Raw genomic sequence first — 15474 nt, 5'->3', positions numbered from 1 at the left:
AACTTCTAAGTCTTTTGAATCCTTTGGTGTCATACACATAAGTCTATCACAAGACCTATTCTCAGCACCAGATGTGGTAATCACCAGTAGTGCCAGAGGCCAGCACACACCTGGTTTAAGTTAATCTTACACAGTAATTGCCTGTGAAGGGCTTCCTACAGATGGTCAACAGGCAAAAAATTATTCCAGCACCACTGGACAGATTTTCTTTGTACTATACAAGGACTAAATGGCATTGGCTAACCTTCCTGTATTTCATGTGACCAGACACTTTTTATGTTTGACACTATTGCCTCCCATACTCCACAATCATTTTGAAATAGGATTTCATGTGGAAGAGTCTCTTCCCCTTATTCTATCTCCAACTACTATTTTTCCAAAACAAGATTACTTTGTTATTATATATGAGACACTGAAGTAATAGAAATGTGCTGGCAGTATTGCAAATATTTATTTTACAAAGAGCTTCCCAAGCGCTCCTGTAACATGCTCATGCAGCTCACGTGCTACAAAGAAAAACTTTATGAAAATATTAATAATCTTCACATAATACTAAAAGAACTTCTGCATCCTTTAGTATCATGTTCACTTTAAAAGTTGCAGCTCAGAATCTCAATAGCAAAACATCACAGGAAAACCCTCATAAAATTTCCAATCTTTCTATTACATGTTTGAGGAAGGAGGAGAAACAGAATTAGTGTTTGGGGGGGAAGGGGGAGACATTGCTGCTAAATGCACCCATTGGGAACACAAACCAGAGGCGTGTCTATAGAGAAATAAGATGGCAGGACTGTATTAGAACGGGTTCTGGTCAGGCAGGGTTAATTTTTGCAGTAGCCAAGGGGAACACGTCCAGGACCCAGAGGTTAGTCTGTACCACCTCAGGGACAGGGAAAGGGACTCTCTTAGAGGGAGAAGGGGTTCTTTCCAGTCGGGTAAGCAGGCAGCAGCTAGGTAACACCATTCCAAACAATCACATGTAAATTGTTTTGCCTGCCTTGTACACCTTGTTGTGGGTACTGTAGCTGTTACTGTTTGCTTTCTTATCTCACTGCTGTTTCCAGTAAATTTTTCTTATCTCAACCTGGATCTTTACTTTTGTGCCTACAATTCTCCTCTCCAGCCACTGGCAAGGGGAGGGGGAAGTGAGCAGCAGCCCATGGTGTGGAGAGTCTCAGCAGTAGCACTAAGCTGGGGAGTACCACTGCTGAACCACAAGAGAGCCCTAACCTCCAGCTGAAGGTTTATGTGTTTTCAAAGGCTAAAGCTAGAGGTACAGCTAAGCCCAAGGCATGGCCAGAGATATAGGGAATATTTTTATTATAGATGTACAGATATATATATAAATATAGCTATATAGAAATCTCAATGACCTTCAAATTCCTAAGCTATTTATTCAGGAGGAGAACGGTACAACGTTTTTCACCCAGTCTAACAGCATGGTCTCATCAGCCAGTACAACTACATCTTTTACTTTCAGGTAGTGTCACATTTCATTCCTGTCCTGAACTACTTTCCTAGAGTAACATACATTGAACTCTACGACAAGAACCAAAAAGGCAAGATGAAAGATCCTGGCAGAGGGAAAGGCAAAAGAGAATACGGCAAGATGCACAGCATCAAGTACATCAACTTGACTAGTGCACTATACTGTAAGAACTTTTCCTTCTATTTTCACACGTGGGCTCCACTGGCTTCAAAAATCCTTGTTTTGCAAAATGCAGAGTTTTACGGCAGCTCCCATGCAATTCTGAATAATACAAGGCAGGTTTTTAGACTGTAGAGAAGAATGTCACAATGTACAGAATGAGTAGCTGGTAGAGTCAGAAGGCTTTTCAGCCGCTCAGCTGACGTAGCCAAACAGTTAAATAATATTTGAATAGGGGGAAAAATGGTGTATGTGGATAGGAACACGTGATGGAGGGCAACATGCTACTGTAGCTGACACAGAATCTGTTCCTGTTTAACACTCAGTGTAATGTCAACTCAGTATTTGAATGCTACTCTAAACAATCCTCTAACCAAGACTTAAAATGTCCAACTACAATGTTTCCTGGGAAGACAGATGCTAAAAAAAATTACAGCACACTCTTGTTTTAGATAAACACAGTCCTGAGAAGCAAGAGAACTGCAATCTTTTTTCCTAGTAACCAGTGGCAGCTTAACAGCAGAATTCACGAATCTTTTCCAGAGTACCAGTGAAACCAGAACTTCCCTATCACTTGTATAGTTTGCTTTTTGGAACGAGTTTCGTGAGCTGATATTAACTAATAAAGTAGTATTTATACAGTTTTCAAACAGCTCTTTGAGTAGAATGGCCTCCTGAAGTTCTATGTAAGTAGCTTGATGTTATCCACTTTGTATTCTGTAGGTACTTCAATTATTTGAAGCTACACTTAAAAGATAGCTGTGGCATGTGTTATTATACAGAAGTTTATTTGCATCTGCTGTGGGTACAGTTTTTAATAAAAACTTATGGAGTCTGAAAAATTAAGTTACAGTGATTTTTTTATCACCTTCTGACATGACACCAAAAGCGCCTTCTGTAATTTAGAAGTTATTGAACATTGGGCTGAAAGGCACATACTAAATCACAAGTTATCTATTTTCCCCAGCTTGAAATAGAGTAAAAAACTGTGCTTAAACCTGTATCAAACTCTTGGCTGACTACATTCTCAGAAACACCTAAAGAAATAAAACCCAAGAGAAACTTACAACATTCGTTGCTTTAATTTATTTTTCGGTCGTCCAATAGGTTTTGCATATCGTCTCCTAATTTGCGCAGCTTTCTCATGAAGCAGCTTTCTCCCTTTCTTCTTTGGTCTACAGACCTGGCAAATCCACATCCCTATATAAAGGAAAGAGAGTTTAGTTGTACACAGTTTATCTGATCTGTGCTGCAGGTGCGTACCAAGATACATACCAAGAATGTACAAGGTCAGCAAACTAACTCTTGAACAGGACAGATCCACCTCTATCCATACTCTGAGATTTTTAAAAGCAAACTGCTCACGGAAAGGGGGAAACAAGAAGCAAACAAGGATCACAGAAAAAATTATGAGCAATTAGATTCCTAGAAGAATTTCTGTTCTAGCTTGTCCCTCCTTATACCACCTAGATCTTTCTCCAGACACAATTAAGACAGGATACAAAATTTACACGTGTGTCACAAAGCCACTAGGGTAGCGCATGCTAAAGAATATACTACATCACACCTAGGTATATTTGTTGTAATACACAATTTGAATTTCGCATCCTTTTAACATTAGGTAGCCATGTCTAAACATTTGCTGTAGATAAGGCTGGGGACTGCAAGGAGTGGAACTGATCAAAGTCTTTATTGTAACTTTAAATAGGGAAAGCCGTAAGGATGTAAGAGCAAAAGTGAGAGGTGCCATAGGTCAGAAATCTAGAGATTAGAGAATCTGAAGACACATGTGTTTTGTTTTGTTTGCCTGTTTTTCCAATTACTCTTCCAAAAGGCATGAAGAAGAGTTTCTTCTACATGTTCCAAGGACTTCTTTGTCAGTGTATATACTCCGAGCATTTGAACAGCCTTTCTAAAATTTCACCTTCAATAAACTGGGCAATAACTCATTACACAGTGAATTCCTCTGGTCAAGTATATGCAGACCTTCATTATTTTCCCGAGGGAAAAAACTCTCATATAACGACAAATAAAACTGCCCCTGATATGAATGAAATCATACTATTTATCATTGAGAAGAAAAATGAAAATAGCATGCTCGACAAGTTTTGGTCACATAATACAAGACTGCAAATGAAAGTATTTTCACGGAAAGGATTTTTAGGATCACCTTTTGGCATTCGGGATAGTGGCGGGTCACAGCACTCCATGTGGAACCCTCTATCACAGGAGTCGCAAAAAAGCATGTTATCCTGGGGGGGGAGGGATGAGGAGGTGGAGAAAAGGAAAAAGCAAAAATACTTAATACAGCATTGCTTCAAGTTGTACACCAATTATTTGCATTTGGACGTGCTAATTACAAAGCTGCTATAAACAAAGAAAAGTCAAGTAGCACTGAACAAGTCGAACTTACTGCATTTTTGCCTTGGATCCTACATGCACTGCATGTCTTGCATTCAATACACTGCCACCTCAAGGCCTTCACATTTGTTGTTAACTCAGGACAGAACTTCAAACATGATGGATGTCCTAAAAAACACCAAAATGTTATAGACAGCTTGAGATTTAAGATTGGTTAGATTGATTTTGAAGTTCAGCAGGATGTAGCTAGCACCATCAGAACCCTGCAAGCACCAGCTGCTTTCAGAATTTTGCAACACATTATTTAACTTATCTACTTCACACAAATATATAGAATAATTGTCACGAAACCCACTCATGAAGACAGGTAGAAAATTGACTTCTACTGTATCTGACACCAGTGAATGGTCTACATAAGCACCTAAAACTGAACTTTTTATTTTCACTAGGTTATTTCCACAGCATATTAAACTGTCATTGGTTCTGGAAAGAGTATACTTATAAACTTGACCACATTCCCCTTTCTGAGCAGTGCAAAATAAACAGAAGAAATCTCTAGATAAAACTGTATCAGTTACTTTTCTAACTATACTAAGTATCTACCAGAGAAAGTGAATAGCCAAACTATTTGCATTTTTTATTTCAACTTACTACTTAATTATACACAAAGAACAATTTCTGAGTAACAAAAAGGGAAAAATGAATCTGGCAACTGACATAAGGAAAACATATTGCAATAGAAGGTTTAAAATTGAGGGTGTGGGTGCAGAGTAGTTGAACTACCAACTCCCACAGAAAACAAAAATTCCTCAGCCGGACCATCCTGTTTTAACAGTAGCCTTGAAGGCCTACATGACTTTTCCAATTAACAGAAGACAGCAGAAAACTGAACACATCCAACACCTTAGGCAGTACTGGCAGTGATTTTTTCATGTCTTCAGCAACCTTGGAGCATACCCTTTAATCCAGAAAAGATAAAAGCCCTGCTATATAGGAAGGGATAAGTCTTCCCAGGGAAACACTTTATGACAGTGTTATATTCAGAGATTATCTATCAAGAACATAAACACAGAAATTGTCAGAAACCTAAGAATCCCTGATGCCATGCTGCACCTATAGATGGCTGCAGTGACGTGGCAGGCATCAAAGGTGCTTTCTTCTCACCACCAGAGTTGGGATGAGAGCTTTCTTCTAGGTAATGGTGCAGTCACAGTGATCCAGACTTTCTCCACTGACTGTTTCTCAGTCCAGGACTGAGCTAAAACACCACAAATAAAAATACAATCTAATCTATGAGCATTTGCTATTTTTGTCTTCTAACGAACTAAAGCATGAATGGCAAAGACTGATGGAATGCAAAAGCCACCTGAATAAGCGACAATGTCAGATTTTACTTCCTTTTATTCTATTTATCCAAGGCTTAAACCACTTTATTGTTAAACTTTGAAAGACAACTTGAATTGTACATTTTCTCAAAATAAAATGCAGGGATAGAATCTATTAGTAAGGAGCAATCAATGATAAATTCAAAGAGCAGCTTCAGAAAGATATTGAAAAAGCATAACCATTTGATTCTCGGCATAGAGCTTAAGACATACCAACGTTTTTTGTGGTTAAAATTGAGTATGCACTTTCAAGAATGAAACGAATATACTATAACTCCAGAGATGAGTTCAATGAGATACTGGTCTTTTCAATGAAACCCCCTAGAGAGGCTGATATTAGTAACCAATATCACATAAAGACTTATTTTATCAACTATGACTTAACAATTCTATTAACACATTAAAGCATAGCCATGAATCAGTCACATCCATGTATTTAATCCCAGTTATCTACCCTGCACAGAAGTGATTTATTTCAAGGAGCAAGAAAGTTGCAGTTAAAATTGTTGATTTTAATTTTGTTTTAAGTAAGTAACTGCCATGTATAAACATCCATTCTCACTGGTTGGTAACCACTGGTTGAACAAATTAAGTGTAACTGTGTTACTTCATATCTCTTATCTACCAATGGAACACTTCTCATTCAAGCAATTACACAGCCTAATACATTTCTTTATGTGCTAGACTTTATTATCAGACAAAAATTCAAGAAAAATATTTCACTTGTATTAAACATGAAGATTCTGCCAGCAACTCCAAATCTTTGAGCCACAAGCAACTGGAACTGGAATAGTGCAAATGGGAACCATCACTATGTATTTGCCGTGTTTTTCCACTGTCTTTTCTAGGTATGCACTAGCAGAGACAGCCCACAAACGTTTAGATCTCAAAATACCATACAGTATTGCTCTTTAACAGCTGATAATACTTAAACTATCCATTTTAGACACAAATTGACATAGTACAAATGTAACAATAACATGTACAGGGTAATGCCTACCAGACATTAAGCCGCAACCAACAAGTTTCAATTTTAGAAAGAACTCTGTTTAACTACAGTCACAGCAGTTATACAGATTTTGTAGTTTAACAGTCAGTTGAAGTTATTGTGCCTTTCAGTGATTTTACAGCTAGTTCTTTTTTTTGAATTTGAGAATTGAAGGAAAGCATGTTTTGGGCTTCCAAATTTGCAGTATTTCAACACTTAACTAATTTAAACTGAAATTAAAAATATACTATCTTCTCCATATCCAGAAGCTGATAAAACTCCGAGAGGTTTCCAACACTAGTTTGAAGTGTTTAAACTGGTAATATCTCCTGGTTCCACTACGTGACTTTCTTTTAAAACTCAGCAGATCAGTATTTTAATGTATCGAACAAGTTTACCAGATTACTGGAAATTGAGACCTTTGCAAGCTGGAAAATTTCACCAGGAACACATACAGGCCTGCTGTAAAAGGAAACATTTCAAAATTTGTTCATCTGTGTAAGAAATGGTTAAGATTTGTCATTCACTGATGTGGCAGAAGTAGGCGAGATCAGGAAGTAAAAATTGAGGGTCTCATTCCTTTGTGATTGAAGGCAATTTCTTTAACTTGTCCACTTTTCATGTCTTCCTCACAAAGTTGAGCCTTTTTTATTCATTAAAGGACTTTATGAGAAAGCTAGTCTTTTTAAAGAACAAGCATTAGATCAGTGACCACAATAAACCCAGCTCTAAATTAGTTATGCTAATATCTCCAGTTATTTTTAACTTTAACACAAATGCTGGGAACTACTGTATAAGATAATTCACAAAAAAAAACCAAACAACCAAACCCTCAAATTGTGTCTGATAATGTTTTAGGTAAAAAGCATTATTATCTAGGGATAATCAGCTATGAGCAGAGATGGTCAGTGCACCTGTCTTGGGGATGTACCAGTTTTTTCCACCTGCAGGTTTCTTAGCAGTTCATTTTATCCAACTAGCCCAATAAGCTTACAGAGGCAGCAATAATTAAGACAATTTCTATATTCCATTATTACTAAAGCACACCCTAAATGTTATTTAGAAAGCAATCTCTGCCCAATTCTTTCCAAACAATTTCTGTCCCTATTCCTCTTGACCTGAGTCCAGTCTCTCTGTTGCTCTGTTCTCCAGCCTCCTCTATCCATTTTCTCTGATCAGTAATCCTCTTGCCTCCTCAGGATAACATACAGTTTGAGAGGAGAGTACCCACAGGTATTCTACTTTTCCCCCTTTTAAAAAATATTTATTATAATTCTCCAGTCACACAACTTTTTCCCTCCTCATTCTACAACTTCAAACCCTTATAAAAACCTGTCAGCAGCAGCTCTTTAATAGCTCTTCCCAAATCCCACAAAAACGTGTAGTTATCCAGCTAGTTTCTGCTTTCAGAACGCAGAAGCACTACCTGAAAAGACAAAAGCAACTTGACAAAAAACAAAAAGGGAAAACAGACATGCCAGTAGTGGGCACTGCAATTTAATCTCTGATCAACTGAACAATTTGCTTGCTGTGCACAACATGTAATTTCTTTTCTATTTGTTAGACAGCAAGACCAGCTTTGAGATACACTGCAATGTGCAAAATTACAAATCCAATTACAATAAAACTCCACTTGAGTGAAGTTTTGTTATTTATAAATTGCATTGAAATTGGTTTTTATTTTAGTTAGGCATCAGTAGCTAAAGTTTAACCATCCAGCAAACTGATTGGCAGTCTCAACATTTCATTCCTTACATCTAATACATCTGAGGAACTAATTAAGGATAATTTAGTCTTAATGAGGCAGAGAGAATGTATCGGTGTTAATTCAAATAGAAGCTGATCCATGAAAGTCAAGACTTCCAGTTCTAAAGTGTCTTAAGACCCACCAGGGAATTATTACACAACAGAAGAGTAGCTGATCCCTAAGCTCACCTGATTAATGTAAACTCTGTGCACCAGGGTCTAACCAAGTATTAATTTTGCAAATATCAGAAAACAGATTTGAAAATAGAGAAGACCTGTAAACCACTAAAAGAGGATAATTTAAAATTTATGGGGTTTGCTGTTGCATACTGGGTCAAAAAAGTAATTTTCTTATTTCAGAGTGTAATAATTGGCTAAAGTATACTAAAAAAATACACTGGCTAAAATACAAAGCAACTAATCAGGGTGACAGATTGGGAAGCAGACAATCAATAACATATCCTGATTAACTGAAAACATGTTTTTATTCATACTGTTTTGTTTTCACTCAAGTACTGATGTAGTCTGGGTACTGCCATAGCTACCATCAGCATACCGACAAAATGCTGATGCTCCTGGACTCCAGATTCACACAATCTTGGAGCTGGAAGGGACCCTCAAGGATCACCGAGTCCGACTCCTGGCCCTTCTCAGGGCATCTCCAAGAGCCACACCACATGCCTTGAGAGCACTGTCCGCCTTGGTGCAGTGACCAGGGCCCTGGGGAGCCTGTTTCAGTGCACAACCACCCTCTGGGTGAAAAAGCTTTTTCTAGACCTCCCCTGACATAAGTTCAGGCTCTTCCCTTGGGCCACAGCACTGGTCACCATAGAGAAGAGAATCACTTGCATTAGGAACAGCCACAGAGTCTGCAAGAGCTGCTGCAACACACAGGAATAAGGTACATGTAATCAGTAGTCTCATTATCCTGTGCAGGACAAATAACAGGCTGCTCACCTGATGTGGTATGTCACCTGAAATACTATTCAAATTCCCTACTGAGTAACAGAACCATTTTATTTAAAAATTAACTGGATACTCCAGATATGCAGCAGCAAAGACTGCTACACGGTCTTTATTACTGCGATTATTCCTCAGCTTCTGAAATGTTGCAAATCTGTGAAAGCAAAATTCTTGATCATCATTTGATGTCACAATGCAAAACTGAGTTTTCAGAGCCAACACAGATCCCAAACAATAACTGAATTCTTGTATTGTAAGTATGTCTTCCCTCTCTTAATTTACTCAGCAGATCTATACTTTGACGAAGATGAATTCCTACCTTTCACTTGTAACTATCTTAATTATACAGATGACAAAATTCTAGTTTAAAAAAGAAAAAACAAACAAAAAACAAACCAACAAACTAAACAAGAAAAACAACAACAAACCCTTCCACCCTCCTGGGTTCAGTTCTCAATTTACATTTGCTCTAAGAGAGGATCAGGTTCACAAGTTTAAAAATTTTTTTAGAAGACATATTAAAACAAACATTTTCAGCCAACTTACCACTGCTGCCACAATCTGCACATGACAAGAGCTCTTCTGGTTTTTTTTCACGATTTGATTCTTTTGTTCCCAAGCAAAAGCTACATATCGGGATGGGATCAGCTCGTGGCTAGATTTAAAAACAAACAGACAGTTAGCTAACAAAAAAAACCCCAAACCAAAACCCACCAGCCTCCCTGGCTTTTACTTGGTATTTCGTTGTACCATGTATTAATTGCCATGGCAAACGTCCACTTTAGTAACTGTGTTACCAAGTTTTTATCTTAACATACTTCATAAATTTTAAGTTGGCCCATAATAAGCCACCATGTAAACATCTCCAATACAAGAGCAGTGTTTACAATAACAAGGAAAAATTAGAGCTTGGGACGCTGTTCTCGCACACACAATTGCAATCCAGAACACAATCACTTGTTCTTCAAAAAGATCAAGAAGTAAACTAGTCGTTATTACAAATATAGTTCCTTTACACAAGGAAACCAAGTTACTAAAAATTCCCAAATTCAAGACTTATTTTATTACTTTGAAATCCAATACAACTCACACCTCCCTCTGAAACTACCATTTTAGGGTAAAAGCACTGGATTGAACAGATCAAGAGTTATCCATTCCAGTCTGATACATCCCATCAGCTTTGATACACATTCATAATAAAAAAACATGCAATCTTTCAATGTCTGGAAGCAATACACAAAACTCTTCAGAGAATTACTTCAGAATTGATACAAATTTACTTCCTATCTTCCTTAGCCCTGACAAACTATCGGAGAATAAATATCTATTACATAGTTTCTGCATTACATTTTAGAGCTTTAATGAAAACACTAACCTGCAACATTCAGAATATTAATGTATTAATGACTACATGAAAGTATCTGTAAACAGGTCTGTAACAAAAAAAATTATATCCAACTATTTCTCCCAAATGGGACAGTAAAATAACAGAGTACCTTCTAGCAGAGAGTATCACAGTAACTCAGATTCAAATGGTTTATTTTACAAATTCGTAGTTTCCAGATTCAGGTAGGCAATGGTGTTAGTTTAACATATCAAAGCAATCATTTATTGGCTTTACCTTCATTTTCCATTCCCTCTTTATGCTACAGTACTTTAAAGTTTGCAGGCTATCCTCACTTGACCTATAAATCTGTACTGCATTACAGATCTGGGAAGTGGGCAATGCTTGTTTTTAAGGCTATTATTGTGAAGGAATTAGTTCCATGGTGATGTGCCCTTATATCACAACATAACACAGAAATACTGAAACTACTTTTATGTTACTGAGCTTTATGACAATTTTAAGTCAAGCAGCATGAAGAAAACTGACACCAGGAAGGTTTTGCCTAGCCATAGAAGAGGAGCACACAAACGTACTTCCATATAAACATACCCCAAGGCACCGTACTTTTTCTGAAAACTCGCTCCTCAGGTCTGCTCACTGTTCAACTCTTCACAATCCAATTACTGAAATATTGACGTACTTGTATACCCCAAAGAATATACATAAAAGATAAACAGAGCTGAACTTTTCTTAAGTAAGGAGATGTGTTCTCTTTCATCATCCATAAAAGGGAGCTGTTGTAACCTTCTTATAACCAATAGGAACAAACGTCATCGGCACTCTTTGGTCTTACTAAGATCTCCATTAAGGATTATATGGTTACCTGAAATATGAAATTGCTACTTGGATAAAAACAATCCTTTAAGTTATAGAACAGACAGCTTTCAAAAATGGTCATTCTTCCAAAAAAAAACAAACAAAAAACCTATTATTGGTGGTGTCAGTTTGAGAAGGATGACATTGAATGAGATCAGTAGTTCTATAGGTGGGAAGGGTTATACAATTAGTTGCAGGACTTTCACTTGTTAAAAACAGCATATATATAAATAAAACAGAATAGAATTATTTAGTTACTATTCTTACCAGTCAGACATAATTCAACAGATCTTAACCATCATTTTGCTTTTATCAGCTATGTCACTGGAGCAAAATGATATTAAAAAAAAATACATAAACTATGCCAATAATCAGCAGCAGAAAAAGGGTCCAGAGCTATTCAAACAGATTTTGCAGCGTTGTGTGGACATTTCTTAACTAGTGCTTAGAGCTTAATACAGATAATTTTAAAAGACAGATTATTCTTTTAGTGGAATCCAGGAAAAATCTCCTCTTGGCAACCATATCATTCTCTTTCCCTTCGATGTAACAGTGCTTTAGCCATTTCAAAAAGGCTTGCGCTGATAAATAATTTACAAAGCCTCACATATCATTCAAATCCAGATCCACAATCTCATCTATCTTTCCAAGATTTTTTTTTTTTTGCTCTAGGAAAAGACATGGCCATTAGCCAACATTCATTTACTTCCCTATTTCAAACATGCCCCCACCTCCTCTCCTCTCCCCCCCCCCCCCCCCCCCCCGGTTTTTTTTCTGAAGGTAAAATAAAGGACAAAGGTTGTTGGCAGTTCAGGGCTACAAAGACTGATGTTCCCATACCAAAACTAATCACAAAGAGCTTGCAAATCCTATTATTTCATATACAAGTTTCCAAGAAACTTACAGGCTCCAGTATATTCTTTGAAGACATTTACATTCATAACTGTATTACAGGGTCTGTTCTCACAACTACTGAAAGTTAAGAATACACACATACACTGTCAGCACAGTAAACAAGACATCACTTCAATTTGCTTTAACTTGCAGTTCAGAGCAAACCTGAATTCATACTGGTAGTATTAGTTCTGGCTCACAACTGTCTCAATTAGCATAAACTAAGGTGGTTTGGGATTAATTTTGGGGAGGCTGGTGCTTATTTTTAGCTATTTATTAACAGCAGCAGAAAATTGTCCAAACAGCAATGCACCTCCTACCTTAATCAAGGAGAACACTAAGAGAAATTAATCTATTTTTCTAATCAGTCTATCTTCTAAAATATAGCCATCACTTATCTCTTGAAAAACAATGATTAGTCTTCAGAAAGGGTAATTCCATTTCATCTCTTACAGGAAGGAGTTCTATTCAAGTCAGTTACTCCACACTGCAGTATTTTGTACCAGATGAACCAGTAATACTTTTTGTGTTAATATTTAATATTAATATTTGCGTCACAGAAGCTTCCGGAGTCTGGTGTCTGCTCTATCACACAAGGGAGGTTTGAATAGCTCTTACCCAGCAACATACTGTTGTTTCAACACGACTAATAGGCTGAGAAGAATTTTTCATCCCTTTAATTTTGCAAACAAGGTAAATGACAACTTGCAAAACAATTTAGTTTGCTAGGTTACTAGAAAATGAACATTCAAATTTAAAAGACTGCCTTGTTCTAATAACTGTATTCCAAACTGCAATAAGAGCAAACACACAGAAAATTCATCCCTTATGCCAACATGCCTTCAGAAACTGAAGTTTCACAAAGAGCAGTCAGGAAACTGGATTTAAAAAAAATAAAGATATACACACCATGGAGCAATAACAGACCATCATCTCAGCACCTGTAAACAGGTTGGGGTTTTATTTTACTTTCCGAGCAGAAATTGAACCATACTTATCTAAGCATCACACATTCAACTGCCATAGTCAATCCCTTAAAACCTTATAAATACAACAACTGCAGCCCATCAATCCTCTACATAGTGTTAGAACCATGTACTCTATGACAATACTGTATCACCAAAAACACCACCAAAAACCAATTTCACATTTTTCATTTCAAAATTATTCTAAACAATAATTGATTGTGATCATTCTAACACTTGAAACCATTTTCACTAAAAACATGAATGTGTGTACACTAAATTTTGTTTATAGCTTCATTATTTCAGTCACTAAAGAACACAAGAATAAAACCCATGTTAATAAAAGTTTGTGCTACAGATAAAGACTAAAAATAAAAAGTATTGGTTTAGTGCCTTCAGTAAGTGTTTTGTAATTGATCCAGCTGAAAAAACAACTACCCCAAAGCCACCAAAAAACCCCAAAGCATTTTAACTATTTGACATAGTTTACACATTGTGAAACATTAAGGACCTTACTGCTCACGGTCTTTACATATTCTGCATTCTGACTGGTCCACAAAAAATAAAGAATCATAGAATGGTTTAGATTAGAAAGGACAAAAGCCTAATTCCAACTGCCCTGCCATGGGCAAGGACACCTTTCATATCATTGCTAATTTAGAAGCAACAACACAGTGCTAGCATTAGGTAAACTAGTGCTGTGTCCATGTTTAAGCAAAGACTGAGAAGTCACTTATGCAACCAGTAAATTATTTTGTTTATTTTAATGACTCACAGCTATCTATTCTGAGAAACTAACAGGCTTTGCCCCTGCACAAAATCAATCCTCAGTAAAAATTCAGATGGACTTCTGTTACCTTATGCCAGAACTTGTCCCAGAACTACAGCCCAAAATAACAATTTTTTCCTATGCAGTTTCTGTGCTTGTGGAATTTATATGCTTATTTGATTATATTTATAGTTACCATGAAATTCTTAAAGCATTTAGCATGTTCTAATATCCCACCCCCAACGAAGTCCTCGTAAGTCCTGAAAAGTTTTATTTTACTTTATTTTTGAGTATTCAGAGTTACCCAAGCTATAAATCCCACTCAAAGCAAGAAGATTCCTATTTGCATTGCTACAGCACTCTGAGGTTTTAAACAGATTGTCTGAGAACTGTTAGGCATTAGCTGTGTACACACAATTACAGTCTTAAGTGCTACCTCATTAAGTGTTATACGCACATTAAAAGAAATTAAAAGTTTCACACACGCTCCCAAGAAATTTGACTAGTAAACCAAAAACCTCAACTGTTCACATTTGCAACTGCCTCTCCATGCCTTTTCAGAAGCACCTCAACATCACCTGCTGGAAAACAAATCCATACGCATGATACCCAAACATTAGATCTCTGTTATCCTATGAACAGAAACAGCGTGTAAGTAATTACAGGGTTACCAGGACAGAGGGGCAAATTTTACTGAAAAGTGAAGCTCCATGACCTTCAATACAGATCCACTGTCCTAGTCCCAGCCTATTTACAGCCTTACGAAGGACAGAAGCAGCAAGATGGTTTTTTCAGAATACCTACATTTTCAGAGTACCTTCGAGGGCTACCTGCACTCCTTTTTTAATTTTGTTTTTACCACGGTTCGAAAAAAAGAAGTCTTTGAGCAAGAAATACTGCCAGAAGCACCTCTAAACACTGGGTTTTTAAATATTAATATTGAAAAGCCGAAGCTTTATCAGCGACAGGTACTGATTTCTGTCTCAGCTACTGAAGCAGCTGCTCTTGGTCCCTGGCAAGACAAGGTTCTGTGAGTACTTTCAGCTGCAATCCCTTTCCTGCATCCATTCTGTGTGTGTAAAAAACAGTTTCGTTTCCACATCTGAAAAAAAAAAAGATCAGCATGCTTCAGGAACTGTAATTTAAACTAAATTCAGATTTTTAAAAGAACTTGTTAATTACCCAGTAGCTCTCACGTTAGTCCTACAGGCCCACAAATCATGGTAAACAATACACACTAACTCAAATGATGGCAAACACATCCTGACGGGCAGAAGTGTGGAAACATTACACCTGCTACAAACCTTAATGTAGCAGCTATGCATTCAAAGAGCACAAAGCAGAGGCCAGTACAAGGGCAGTTCCAAAAAGAGAGGACTGACCAGGCTGTGAACTTTCTTTATTACATTTTTAAATCAACTAACTGCAGAAATGGTTTGTATTGAGGAAAAGCTACAGTCTGAAACTTCTCCTCTTCCCCCCAGAGATTATCACCACTGCTAGAATGCAGGTTTGCGTGGGTTTTTTTTTTGGTATGAAACTCACTTCCTTA

General features: G+C 37.1%; 1 protein-coding gene across 6 annotated transcripts in view; it reads right to left on the bottom strand.

Annotated features, from left to right (window-relative positions):
- The window catches only part of KAT6B (lysine acetyltransferase 6B), a 109618-nt gene that overhangs the window by 48060 nt on the left and 46084 nt on the right, over positions 1–15474 (bottom strand). For all 6 annotated transcript variants that reach the window (XM_066191459.1, XM_066191461.1, XM_066191458.1 and 3 more), the window contains 4 exons: positions 9638–9746; positions 4062–4177; positions 3819–3900; positions 2716–2848 (listed from right to left, as the gene is read on the bottom strand). In XM_066191459.1, the coding sequence (XP_066047556.1) occupies positions 2716–2848; positions 3819–3900; positions 4062–4177; positions 9638–9746 (440 nt within the window). The remainder of the gene's footprint in view (positions 1–2715; positions 2849–3818; positions 3901–4061; positions 4178–9637; positions 9747–15474) is intronic.

The sequence above is a fragment of the Chamaea fasciata genome, unplaced genomic scaffold (genome assembly GCF_029207755.1).
Source record: "Chamaea fasciata isolate MVZ Bird 193981 ecotype frontalis unplaced genomic scaffold, bChaFas1.0.hap1 SCAF_9, whole genome shotgun sequence".
Lineage (NCBI taxonomy): Eukaryota > Metazoa > Chordata > Aves > Passeriformes > Sylviidae > Chamaea > Chamaea fasciata.
The sequence above is the reverse complement of the archived record's forward strand: the minus strand, read 5'-3'. Positions and strand labels throughout refer to the sequence as shown.